A 13,044-nucleotide genomic window follows, 5' to 3' on the forward strand; every position below is an offset into this window, starting at 1 on the left:
GTCGGTTGTATGCGTGTCTGAATATTCTTTCTGAAGAGTCTCTCGTGCTAGAAATAATTAGAAAAGTCGTAGTTATGAAAAGAATATATACCGGTTTATAGAAAACCTATGTATGCCTCTGGCCCTCTCCTCGAGCGATGATAACCTCATCAGAGAAGGTCTATTTCTCCCAAAAGTCCTCAGCCATATGAATATACCGCCGTGCAAAGCGTAGATGCTTTCTGGCGTTGGCTTTACTAAGGAAAGGTCGAAGAAGAGACTTATAATATATAATTCCTTCCTTCCGTAGGTATAAGATTAAAGTTGCCCTGCAGCAGCTTAACCCGGCTTCCTCAATTAATTCACGTATCTGAAGATGAGGATCTTGGGCAATAACCCTCAAAATTCTCCTTCTTTCCCTCTCTCTAATGATGCGCGGCTGACCGCACTTAGGTTGGTCCGCGGCACTCTCTTGGTCGCGATATCTTCGTACCACACCGTAAATTGTATGTCGAGAGATGCCTTCTTCCCGCGCGATCCGGGCGGCCGACACGCCCGAATTATATTTCCAAATAATCCTCGTTCGCGTATGAGGAGAATGATGTCTTTTTGGGGCCATTTGGACGTAAATTGATTGCGTGATGAATGATTGAAGTTGGTGATGATTTTGGTGGAGGTAGAAGTGAAAGCGGGGTACGGGAAAATGTGTCGTTACTTTTTGAGACCCACTGTAGCTCTAATTAATCCTAAAACTAGTGAAATATTCTCTAATTCTAATTTTTTCCAATCACATATTTGTCAGACACAAAATCAAAACACAGAGACACACGGCAACATCAAAACCCAATACTGCAAAACATCGTACATGCTCTCCAACAACGCCGTCCACCATGAATCTTCTTTCCCTCAATGTAAAATTGGGGGCAAGAAACTTGTAAATACTTGGAAGATTATCTTATGCTTTGATATAAAGCTAGAGTACACTAAGCATCGATAACTCTAAGAAACCAGTGCTATACGTCAAACTTTTAGCGTGCATAGGTATGCAAAATGCTGTTGAGAACCGAAAGTTAATTTCTAACCGTAGATGCCTATTGCCTTGACAGATGTGTTCAACAATCACGTCGGAGAGGTTCAAGAGTAGTCAGATCCAGTAATAAAATAAGGGCCTCTCCTACTTATGCTGACTTTTCTTATTTCCCCATCTTCATCATCGTCACAATTCAAGACAGTCCACATCATCACTTGCTCTCTTACTCAGACAGAGTCTTACAAGATTCTTTACCGATTCTTTCTACTCTTCTTCTTAATCTGGTTAAACACAGTCTTACTACTCCTCTTGGATTCATCCACCACGTGATCGTCTACAGACAGACTACCGAACACCTTTTTGGACAACTTCGTATACCCCAAGAATCAACATGTGTGGCCTTTTTTCTGCGCTCTTCGGCAAGAAGAAGCAAAAAACATGGACTGAGCCAATTGTCAACCCAGCCAGTCAACCAAGACCAACGCGGGTCCCAACCACACAGCCGCTGCCGCAGCAGCAAACTCCTCGGACAGCAAGTGTCCCAATATTTATACAACAGGGTCCCTCACAACCTGGCAAGCATTTGACACGCCCGGACGACTACAACAGCCAATGCCCCTACCGCGACGAGGAGGCGGCATTCCAGGCGCAGTATTACCTGCGCGGCAAATACGGCAAGTCTTGGAAAAGTCCCCCGGAGAGCCATATCTTGGTATCTCCTCCGGGGATTCCAGTCCCCATGCGCAGCGCCGATTCCGTCTGGGCAGTGACTTGTGGCCCCCACAGGACAGGGCCACAAAGAAAGGTTCATTTTGACGAGGCTCAGCGTCGTCCCTTGAGCAGGACAAACTGAGGAGTGACATCGGCGACCGGTTGAAAGGGTGGGATCGATAGTTGATGTGTGTTGGGCGTGGAGGAGTTGGTCTGCCTTGGCATGAAGAATGAGGCGATGGTCATTGGTCGATTGCGAACATTAAAAGCGAGATTGAGAGATTTCCCTACGTTAAAATGTTTCTTTTATTTTCTAAAGCATTCTTACTTGCATTACTAGCAATGGTGAATGGAAAGGCACTATCAAATTAACGTTTATATGAGTCCATCCGTGAAAAAGCTAAACAGTAAAGCTTCCGTCTGCTCATCCATGGCCATATTCCCGGGATCAAACATGTCAGAGACTGATGGTTCTGTACTCCCAAGATTCATTTGAGTGTTTGCTCTTGAGGTTTCTTCAACTCTTTTGCAAATATTGATAAACCTTTCGCGCAGTTTGGTGAACACAGTTGGCAGGAACCGAGGTGGATAGGAATTAATGGCTTCGCTCATGGCTCCCTCCAGTTTTTGAGATAGTGCCTCAAGTGTATCAGTAAAATCTTGGATGCTGGTGAGAAGTCCTGGATCCCAGAAGTTGTGATGTGTAGTCAATAGGCGTGAGAATATCAAGATCGCATGACCTAATTGGATCCAGTATGGGTAGGGCATTGACAGAATGACAGAGTTGGCCAAAGAGAGAACAGATGAAGTCTCGGCTTTTACTGCGCTTAAGCATGAAGCCAGGACGTCAGACAGCCGCAAAGAAAAAGCTGAAGAGCTTGGTGTTTCCATGCTCTGCAATAGGCGGTCATCCATGCCCACTTTGTACAGGAAGATCTGTAACACGTGGCAAGACATGAGCAAAAACTCTATCACTAGTGAGTAAGAGATACCCTGAGAAAGCATGAGTGTCCTTACCTTGTTGAGGAAGTGCTTGGGGGAGAGAGCTTTTGATCGCCTCTACCTCCTTTTCAAGATGTGAAACAGCCATGAGTACTGCACCAGGAAGGACTACTTCGGTTGAACTCAGATCTTGATAGAGAGTTTTATCGACAATGTTGGCAACTTGATGTACCCGGACGAGCTGGACGAGATATTCATCGCAAGGGAGCTCTGCCGCTTGCTGCAGCGCTAAGCGGGCTTCTTCGATAGACTGGCCTCCTGGCAAAGGACAAGTATCCTTTACACACATCCTCAACCTATAGCTGACATTAGTGGCTGGTTTCAATCAAGATTGAGTTTAACAAACACGGAGTTGATCCAAAACAAGCCAAGATAGCATCGTCGTTCTTCGTTGGTCTTTTCCCGAGTCCCTTGATTGGTGGTGAAATAATCATTCAACCCTCCTGGAGAGGTCTTGGTACTCATGGATTTCTCCCTGCTGATTCCAAGCTCCTCAGCTAATGACATGGCTGTGTGCATGAGGTTGTTGAGCTGTGGACCGAGCTGTAGGTGAATATGGTGCCTGCCATCAAATCAGCTAGAGTTCAATGTTTTGAAGAGGGAGCCATGCCAGGCCAGGTAGACAAGGACTCCCTGCAGGAGATGGAGGTTCTTCTCTCCTTGTGCCCATATCCTGCGACCAAGTTCCTCTCGCCACCGCTGAGCAAGCTCCTGTTGAGCATCCACATTTTGCTGACATGCCACCACCATGATGGCCATGTATAGCATGGGTCTCTCCCGGAAGAGCTTCTCGGGCGACTCGTCTAGGGATATCCACACAAAGGGGAACAACGGCATCATCTGTCGGTGATAGAGTTCAAACATCTTGTAAGCCAGCAACTGCGCTTCGGGTGTCAATGGCTGTGTAAAGACAGCGGTGATGGGAGAGTCGGACGCTGGTGACCTTGAGGTCAGAGCTACACCCGATGCATCACCCGTGACGGCTGAAGAGTTGGACAAGAGCTGTGCAACCGAATCAAATTTGGACTCGAGTCTCAAAAGGTCCCTGCCATAGTCAATTCACGTTCTGAGATAAGTTCAAGGTACTCACTCTCTTCCATATCCTCGAGCACCATTCTTTCGACTATGGCTTCCACGTGGCTGTATACTACACTCTTTGTCCAGTCGATCACATCTTGTAAAGTCTAGGTTAGCATCATAGAGGTTGACGCGCGGCGTTTATGGTACCTCTTGCATCTCCTTTGGCCAGCTACTGTTTCGCATCGAACCTTTGCGGTAGCGCATGTTGAACATGCTTTGAGACCCTTTGCCCTTGAAGCGTCGGCATCCATCCTTCATCAACTCATTTGTGCTTGAATGAGTGTTGGGATGAGTGAATGGATTGTGTCAGATCATTGTCCTGGCTCAGCCCCAAAGACGCGACGTGGTTTTGGCTGAGTAAGCCCTTTCTCAAATAATCGGCCAATTTAGAATGGAGCATCTAATTATGCACTTCTTCAAATTATTGGCAGGCCAAGATGTATAGATAACTTCCCTTCGTTTGATCTTCAACTATGTATGATGCTTCTCAAACGTATTTATCTAGTCTTTCTCTCTTTAAACTCTTTAACAAAATCTCTGACCCTTGGTCCAATCTTATCAGGTTGATTATTCCCCATTTCTCCATTATCGCCGTCCTCCAGCGAGACCAGCGCATCCGCGTATGGCTCCCATCCTTGACTATTCCCAAAGTCAATCGCTACTGTCGGCCTCCCACTCTGGGGCTGAAGGACAGATCTCTTGTACTTCTCTGTTTGCAACTGAAAGAGTTTGAGGCAGGGACATGAAACTATCCTAGCCTTCAGACAATATTTCTTTAGAAGGAAATCTTGCGTACCCATTGCGTAGTAAATCCCAACACCCGCGCTTATCAGTGTCATATCAAAGTCCTCCCCGTGACAGTTGGAGAATGCGTAAGCTCCAAGCGTCACGCCCAGGCGAGATGAATGACCTGGAAAGCTGATGGTACCATTCTGCGGAAGGGAAATCGTTGTGGGCAACTCAGTCGATCTGATAGACACGAGAAAGGCGCCTGCAGCTTCTTCGGCGTCGCAAGGGCGGACATGAAGGATTTCGGATTTTGCTCCGTCTGGCGTTGAGCGTCGACCTGGTCGTTGTGACGGCTTGCCTCTCCTGATAGAGCTGTGTTTTCCTCCCCGGGAGCACGGCAAGGGCGACAGAGGTGGAGTTATGGGGTTTGTTGGCTTAGCGAGATTCTTGCCGGCAACATTGTTCCAAAACTCCTTGGCAAGCGCTGGATACAATTCTTCATATGTCTTGACTTTGACTAGCCATTCAGCCTCATAGAACTTGCTCCTCTTGCTTACATCCTGGAAGAAGTCGTACAGTTCGAGAAGGAGGGGTAACGGAGTGTTGATATTAGGAGGGAAGGGAAGCCTATGGGACGTCGAGTTGTCTGGCGGTTGGATGTTGACAAAGGTCGGTACATTGCTTCTTCTTGCGGCTCCAAGAGCTGTACAAAAGGCTTTGCTTAGGGGTTAAATACTGCTTTGAATAGACGCGGGAGACTGGATGAACTCACCAGTGACGGTGAGGTTGTTGTCATTCACCAGTTCAATCACGTTCCAACCATGCGACTTCAACTTGGAAACATCAACGCTAGGACTTCGAGCGCTCTGAATGCCATCATAGATGACGCAAAGGTTGTTCAGCCTCCAGCAACCAGCTAGGGCAACTGTCTCAAGAGTGCTACCCTGCAGAAAGTTGGCATCGTCAATAACACACCAGATCATGTTATACAACAACTCCAGGCCTGGTTTATTGTAGAGCATTGCTAGGTTCTTCATTGCAATGCCTTGGCCGATGGCATTCGAGATTGCTTGAGTTGAATGGCGCAATGGAGTTGCTGTTCTGGAGAGGACGCTGGCAAGTCTGGTCGGGTCGACGGCGAGGCCCTCAGCTGCAAAGAGGTGCATAAATAAGTCTTGCCATTTGCTGTTATAACCTATGAACAGATGTTAGACTTTGCAAGTACATAGGTCAAGGGATTGCACCATGAATGAGACGTACGTCCTGATGTGACTAGCCGATCACGATTAAAGTAAGTATTATTACCCGATCCATATCTCATCACATATTTGAAGAGGGAAATTCCGACATAGGCTTTGATTTTTGAAAATCTATAAGATTAATCATATTAGTAATATCCAATCAATCATTTCCCTGCGATACTTACTCGTGGTCTTCTTTGTCTGATTTAGAGATAAGACTCGTAAGCAGCGTCGAGACTCTATCGAGTTGCCGAGGATCATGTAAGAAGCTTCCACTGACCCGAGAGATATCCGAGGGTCCGTTGCTGTGATTCATCGTATGATTCATGGTTGGAGAGGAGGTGGAAAGTGTGTAGGCGGTGGTGAAGAGTGGACTGATGAATCCTGTGGGTCTACTGCTTCATCTATCTATTCATTCTACAGGTTACTGTATCACCTATCCGTGAAACTGACTGAGACTATCCCCTGTCCAGGTTTACTAGTTGTCATTTTTGAGTTTCAGCTCGCCAATTCCTTTCATTATACTGACTTTGTTGATTCGAACAACACAGCCTGGAAGCAGAGGGTGGACCTCGCTTCGAGGTGGGCTCGCAACGAGTCCAGGTGCCAGTCGAACTCGGGTGAGTGCTAATAGCGGGTGCTACTCGGGTCCAAATTTGGAGTCCAGCAAAGCTGACCACAGCTGTCTCATTCCAGCGAGATGACCCCTTTGAGACAGCTTTGGCGAGGCGCGGATTCTCAGTCCATGAGATGACCGATCATTAATATTCCAGAGTGAGAAATAGTAGAGAGCTTGGAAGAGTTAGGGCACGCTCTTCTTGCCATCAACGAGGTCTGCAAAAGAGACCATCTGTCACATTAGCACACTTGGACTTGACCAATATCTCACAGCCTCCGTTGCCAGGTAGCTATCGTTGTGCGTGTAAATACAGACCTGAAATAGAAGTCAAGCCAATCGAAGTTTTGGTTACGTCGAGCTATCATTGTCTAAGCGATTTAAACTATTCTACGCTTTCCCACTGCTTCCGCAGATATCCATCCACCGCTCAACCTCAGCTTGAAGTACATCCATGCCACCATCCATGAGCTGCATCAGCGGCTCTTGCGCATGCTCCTTCACATAGACATTCCAACTGTCTAAGATGAGCTTATTAATGTTGAGTTTAATCGCGCCACGTTGAATGCAACGCTGCATAATTTCGGGCGCGAAGTCGTTGGTGCCATGCAGCGCCATCACCACTCGACTATTGATCTGACTGTTGACCTTGGATAGCCTGTCAAAGTCGAGTTGAGGCCCGGCTGGCCCGTAGTCGCCGTGGATGTTGCCTATACTCGGTGCAAGAAGGTCAATTTCAGCAGCAAGGAAGTCTTCCACTTCCTCGGGTGTAGTAAAGAGTGCTGCCAACAAGTTAGTCATCCGTTTCAAGCCTCTTCCATCAATCACCTCGATATCGCCTCACCTTCTAGAGATCCCGTGTCTGCAATACCCTCTTCTCCTCCGTTAATTCGCCCGCTCTCAGCCTCGACGGCAATGCCGCGGTCATGGCAAACTCTCGTCAAAATCTTTGTCTTTTTCAAGTTCTCATCATGATCATAATGGCTCATGTCCACCATGATCGAGTCAAATGGTAAAGTTGCAGCAATCTCTCTGATCTGCGTTTCATCCTGCGCATGGTCTAGATGCAACGAAAGCGGCACACTCGCCGACTTGACTGCTGCCGCTGCAGCCCATGCTAGAGTCGGCAGCTGGCTGACGGTTGAGGGGAAGAGCTGAAGGATGAGAGGCGACTTCTTTGCCTCGGCAGCACGAACAAGAGCTGTCAGGTGCTCAATATTGTAACTGTGTAAGACACAATTCGAGTGAGAACAGTTCATGCCCAAGTACAATGGAGCAATACCCACCAGATTATTGCCAAGACTCCATACTTTCCCACAGTTGCTGAACGCAGGATTTGCAGGGTACGGTTTCGCTTCTGAATATCCAGCCAGGAATCCATTTTGCAGTCGACTTTTCCTAGATCACGGATGAGTGGAAGAGAGATTCAATCTACAATTACTTTTTGATATAATACTGACAAGGATCAAACGTCTGGGGCTTCATGCTACTCGACCTCGCTAAGTGGTAGGCCAAGGTGGGGCTGTCCTCGAGACGAGGCCATCATGGACTCGAAGCGAGGGCAACCGAAGCGAGGTACACGGCATCTCACACCGATCCAGCTGACTGGTCTACTCGGATATGCTACGCGGTAATCATTTCCACTGGAATCGAACTGAGGCTCGTCTCGAAAATGGGAAACCTCAATCATCGACACATTGGACGACTATAGCTCGTCTTGGACAAACAATGAATGTGATGCCATGCCCCAGTATATCTAAGGGCAGACAACTCACGATGAACCCCCAAGTTTCACTTCACAATCACATCTCATTATCAACAATCAGGACTCTACACTTCCCGTTATATCATGGCTCCTACACTAGAACTTTATGAGCGGGCTGCCGTTGACAAGATCCCGACCAAGTCACTCCCCACCAAGGGCAACGGCATTGTTGGCCTGAAACTCGAGAGCCCAGAGAAACATGATAGAGTGTTGAAGGTTTTTAGAGCCTTCATCGCAGACCTCTGCCAGCAGTTCAATGGCGGACACCCCGGGTAAGAGAGCATTCTAGGATCATTTCATTCACAGCACTAACTTCTTCAGGTCCGCCATGGGCATGGCGGCAATTGGCATCGCTCTTTACAAGTACGCCATGAGGTACTCTCCCAACAACTGCGAGTACTTTAACCGTGATCGCTTCGTACTGTCCAACGGTAAGTTGACTCCAAATTCACGATGAGTCACGCTGACCAACCAAGGACATGCCTGTTTATGGCAATACCTCTTCATGCACCTTGTTGGTGTCAAAAGTATGACACTCGAACAGCTCAAATCATATCACTCAACAAAGACCGATTCTCTCTGTCCCGGTCATCCCGAAATCGAGAATGAAGGTGTCGAAGTCACCACTGGTCCCCTCGGACAAGGAGTCGCCAACGCTGTTGGTCTCGCCATGGCAACTAAGAACCTAGGTGCTACGTACAACAAGCCGGGATACGAGCTGGTGAATAACATGACGTGGTGCATGATTGGTGATGCCTGCCTTCAGGAAGGCGTTGGCCTCGAAGCAGTCTCTCTCGCAGGTCATTGGAGGCTCAATAACCTCTGCATTATTTACGACAACAACTCGATCACTTGTGATGGCACTGCGGATGTTGCCAACACTGAGGATATCAATGCCAAGATGAGGGCCACTGGATGGAATGTGCTGGATGTGTTTGATGGCGACTCGGATGTTGCCGGTACGTTCCCAATCGTCCTTAACGAATGACCTCTAACCCATGATTAGCCATCGTCAATGCCCTCGTCGCAGCTAAATCAAGCGACAAGCCCACCTTTATCAACATCCGCACAACCATCGGCTTCGGGTCTTCCAAGGCCGGCAACGCGAAGACACACGGAGCCGCTCTTGGGGTTGACGACGTAGCCAACATCAAGAAATCTTTCGGTCTCGACTCCGATAAGCATTTCCACATCCCGCAAGATGTCTACGACTTATTCGCAGATGTTCGTACCCGCGGCGATGCCTATGAGGCCGAGTGGCAGGAGACTGTACAGAGGTACAAGAAGGAGGATCCGGTGCTGGGGACAGAATTCGGTCTCCGTGTTGCTGGAAAGATGCCCGACGACTGGACAAAGTGCATCCCCGAAAAGTCAGAGCTTCCAACTGAACCTACGGCATCGCGAAAATCTGCGGGCATTGTGACCAATATCCTTGGAGAGAGGATCAAGTCCTTCTTGATCGGCACCGCGGATCTTACCCCTTCGTGCAATGTGGCCTTCAACAACAAAGTCGACTTCCAATCAGTAAGTATGAGGAACGGCAATTTTATCAGCAAGTACTGACGCACAAATAGCCCGATCTTCGAACTGCCTGTGGTTTGAACGGAAACTACAGTGGCCGCTACATCCATTACGGCATCCGCGAGCACGCCATGTGTGCCATCTCTAACGGCCTCGCTGCATTCAACAAGGGCACATTCATCCCAATGACGAGCTCTTTCTTCATGTTCTACCTCTATGCCGCCCCGGCGGTCCGAATGGCAGCCCTCCAGGGACTCCAGCAAATTCATATCGCAACCCATGACAGCATCGGCACCGGCGAGGATGGACCAACACATCAGCCAATTGCCCTGCCGGCTCTTTACCGAGCTATGCCAAACACTTTGTACATCCGGCCGTGCGATTCGGAAGAGGTAGCAGGCGCTTTCGTGGCTGCTATCCAGGCTACTGAAACGCCGACCATCATCTCCCTGTCTCGGCAGAACCTGACACAATATCCCCAGCACTCTTCTCGCGAAGGTGTGAGCTTGGGCGCGTACGTCTTTGTCGAGGCTGAGGGTGACGACTTCGACGTGACTTTGATCGGAGTTGGTTCCGAGATGGGACTGACGATGCAGGCAAAGGATCTGCTTCTCAAAGAGTACGGCATCAAGTCAAGAGTAGTCTCTTTCCCCTGCCCAAGACTCTTTGAGCAGCAATCTCGACAGTACAAGCAATCGGTTTTGAAGCCTCGCTCCGGAAAGCCTACAGTCGTTGTTGAGGCGTATGCCGCGAATGGATGGGAGCGATACGCCGATGCATCCATATCTATGAGGCGATTCGGAAAAAGCCTTCCGTCCAAGGCAGCGTACGAATATTTCGGATTCCAGCCTGACAACGTTGCGACAAAGATCAAGGATTTTGTGGAGGAGGTCAAGAGAGATGGTATTGAGATACTGAGGGGCGATTTCAGGGATCTCAACGGAAGCTTGGGCGTTGGCTTTGAGCACTAGGAAGTTGGTCTATGTTGTTTGTTATTATATCTCATTATTTAAAGTCTATGTCCTTGACTAGATGCAAGTTTCACAGTGTCCATAAGATCACTCGCTTTAACTCTGTCAATGGTAGAACCCGGACTGGTCAGTTGGACGTTCCCCATTTGACAGACGCCTCGGATATCAACTTCCTTTCATGGATCATCTCCACGGGGAACAAGGAGCTAAAATCACCTTGGTTCGGCGGAGAAATGCGGGGTAGTTCAACGGCTCGTTTAGACTCATGTCAATAAATGGAGCTGGTGCCCTCGAGACGAGACCCAAACTGTTTGCCATCTCATCAATGGACGCCCACAATACCCCCAGGCGATCTCGCCGCATCAGACCGTCTCGAGCGCGCGGCTTGAGAACTTCGACAGGTTGGTACGTATTTGCTCGCTCACTCTTTGTTGAACTGCCTTGATCCGCTGACACCAGCTTAGTCTCACTTGCAGAAAGAGACGCGTCAAGTGTGACGAAGGCAAACCTAGATGTGTCCAATGCTCCAAATCAGATCGAGATTGTCGCTATGCACAGCCGAACGACTCTGATCAAGTGGACCGGGATGTTTTCGAGGCCGCCGAGTTGCGCGAGATTGCTGTCCGCGAAGCATCCTGCAGCGGGGACAGTCCGAGCGCCACTCAAGGGACGGTCGACACGGAGAATCCTCAACACAGTGTCGAAGGAGGCTACGCGGATACCCTCCCGGTCCCTGTTGAGACCTCCGTCACATTCCAGCTTCATGACTCCATCGACATACCCCAAGAAGACCACCCAGAGACGAGTAGTGGTGATGGGCATGGGCATTTACCTAACGTAGACTTTGCCTTTGCTGCCTCCCCTTTGGCCAGGAGTCAGGTTTCATTACTCAACATCTCGCCATTTGAATGGTACGACCTTCTAGCGCAGGATGCCATCTCCCAGATTCAGCGATGGAACGATACCTCGAATGGTGAACCTCGGTGGAACTTTGACGAAAGCACGTTATCTCGCCGGCAGTCGCCGGCCCCAATATCTACAGATGCCGGCTCCCACTCCCATCACCGCCACAACGATATTCTCAGTACTTCTTTAATCGATCATGGCCTGGCGGAAAAACCATGGAATACGACCGAAAGCATCGAACTATCTCCAGAAGACCTCGGTTTCTTTCGTTACTACACCGAGATTGTTGGGCCGATCCTCGATCTGTTTGACCAAGGGCGCCACTTCACCAACATGGTGCCTCATCTCGCACTACGCAATTCGGGACTATTGAAGGCCATTCTTGCGGTTGCGGCCAAGCACATGTCTCTTGGTCTCAAAGCCAGGCAGCGGCAAGATGACGGCAGAAACTCGAGCGAGAACAGTTCCTCATCACCACCAGAAGCAACAAGTAGCGGCCGACCACAGGAGCGCGATCAAAGTCCAGCACACATGGCCACGCAGTACTACTATGAGACTCTCCAGTATCTCTCGCAGACCCTTCTCTATCCATCTTACGCCAAATCCCACGAGATCTTGGCCACGGCCATAATGATCAGCACATACGAGATGTTTGACGCTGACGGAACCTCAACAAGCGGAAATTGGGAACGCCACTTGCGAGGCGCATTCTGGATACAACGTTCCCAGGATAACGACGGCGAGTCCATTGACGGATTAAGGCGGGCCGTATGGTGGGCGTGGCTTCGGCAGGACATCTGGGCGGCCTTCCGAGCAGGGAGGCCGACTCTCACGATATGGAGGCCCTGGAAGAGACTTGAGGATCTTGACTCGGATGAGCTCGCGACGAGAATGGTCTACATCTGTGCCAAATGCGTCGAGTTTGCCGCCCTGGACAAGACTTCGCCTGACCAAGACATACGACAAAGGATTGAACATGGCAACAAACTTCTTCAAGCACTTGAAGATTGGAATCGTATTCTTCCAAGCTCGTACAGGCCGGTCACTTCGGCGACCGGATCTCAGACCAAGTTCCAGTCTATATGGTTTCACCCGCCCAACCACGCTGGCGCGATACAAATGTACCATTTCGCCAAAGCTGTCGTACTGCTAAACCAGCCCACAACAGGCGGTCTCAACGCGTACCGCCAGCGTCAGAAATGTCTCAACGAAAGTCTACACATGGTCTGTGGCATTGCCAACGCCTGTAGGGAGGGGGAGCCTGCTATGGCGTTTGTCAATGTCCAGGCCATATTTGCTGGTAAGTACTCCTTTGATGAATCAGGCATTTTCTTATACTGACGGGCCAAGTTGGCCAATGCGTTCAAATGCCAGAGAAGCAAGCTGAACTACTCGAAATTTTGGGCAGGATGTTGGAGATAAGCAAGTTTCCCGCTTCAGGGCTCGTTGAGGAGCTAAAAAGCGTTTGGAAGGAATGAGGTTCCAAGTCGAGG

At 49.2% G+C, this 13,044-nt stretch overlaps 6 protein-coding genes across 6 annotated transcripts; 3 read left to right on the top strand and 3 right to left on the bottom strand.

The window, feature by feature from the left end:
- Nucleotides 1–1,400: 1,400 nt before the first annotated feature.
- On the top strand, nucleotides 1,401–1,862 carry NECHADRAFT_85415 (uncharacterized protein; the record flags this gene model as incomplete). Its single annotated transcript, XM_003039670.1, has 1 exon — nucleotides 1,401–1,862. One exon carries the CDS (start codon nucleotides 1,401–1,403, stop codon nucleotides 1,860–1,862), a length of 462 nt encoding a protein of 153 aa, XP_003039716.1.
- Nucleotides 1,863–2,095: 233 nt separating this feature from the next.
- NECHADRAFT_101769 (uncharacterized protein) lies at nucleotides 2,096–4,006 on the bottom strand (the record flags this gene model as incomplete). Its single annotated transcript, XM_003039858.1, has 6 exons — nucleotides 2,096–2,688; nucleotides 2,738–3,018; nucleotides 3,069–3,265; nucleotides 3,353–3,705; nucleotides 3,813–3,906; nucleotides 3,950–4,006. 6 exons carry the CDS (start codon nucleotides 4,004–4,006, stop codon nucleotides 2,096–2,098), a joined length of 1,575 nt encoding a protein of 524 aa, XP_003039904.1.
- Nucleotides 4,007–4,299: 293 nt separating this feature from the next.
- On the bottom strand, nucleotides 4,300–6,100 carry NECHADRAFT_85417 (uncharacterized protein; the record flags this gene model as incomplete). The annotated part of the gene is made up of 4 exons (XM_003039859.1): nucleotides 4,300–5,234; nucleotides 5,304–5,726; nucleotides 5,792–5,901; nucleotides 5,958–6,100. 4 exons carry the CDS (start codon nucleotides 6,098–6,100, stop codon nucleotides 4,300–4,302), a joined length of 1,611 nt encoding a protein of 536 aa, XP_003039905.1.
- Nucleotides 6,101–6,778: 678 nt separating this feature from the next.
- NECHADRAFT_50074 (uncharacterized protein) lies at nucleotides 6,779–7,769 on the bottom strand (the record flags this gene model as incomplete). Its single annotated transcript, XM_003039860.1, has 3 exons — nucleotides 6,779–7,170; nucleotides 7,233–7,612; nucleotides 7,675–7,769. The coding sequence occupies 3 exons, from the start codon at nucleotides 7,767–7,769 to the stop codon at nucleotides 6,779–6,781; spliced, it is 867 nt and encodes a 288-aa protein (XP_003039906.1).
- A 468-nt stretch (nucleotides 7,770–8,237) lies between these two features.
- NECHADRAFT_49818 (uncharacterized protein) lies at nucleotides 8,238–10,645 on the top strand (the record flags this gene model as incomplete). The annotated part of the gene is made up of 5 exons (XM_003039671.1): nucleotides 8,238–8,425; nucleotides 8,475–8,584; nucleotides 8,630–9,112; nucleotides 9,160–9,677; nucleotides 9,728–10,645. The coding sequence occupies 5 exons, from the start codon at nucleotides 8,238–8,240 to the stop codon at nucleotides 10,643–10,645; spliced, it is 2,217 nt and encodes a 738-aa protein (XP_003039717.1).
- Nucleotides 10,646–11,003: 358 nt separating this feature from the next.
- Nucleotides 11,004–13,029, top strand: NECHADRAFT_1963 (uncharacterized protein; the record flags this gene model as incomplete). The annotated part of the gene is made up of 4 exons (XM_003039672.2): nucleotides 11,004–11,050; nucleotides 11,110–11,374; nucleotides 11,525–12,851; nucleotides 12,902–13,029. Coding segments are annotated over 4 exons (1,767 nt in total), but the record flags the coding sequence as incomplete, so codon positions are not given.
- Between the last annotated feature and the right edge of the window lie 15 nt (nucleotides 13,030–13,044).

Source organism: Fusarium vanettenii, assembly GCF_000151355.1.
Source record: "Fusarium vanettenii 77-13-4 chromosome 10 genomic scaffold NECHAsca_82_chr10_2_0, whole genome shotgun sequence".
Taxonomy (NCBI): Eukaryota; Fungi; Ascomycota; class Sordariomycetes; order Hypocreales; family Nectriaceae; genus Fusarium; species Fusarium vanettenii.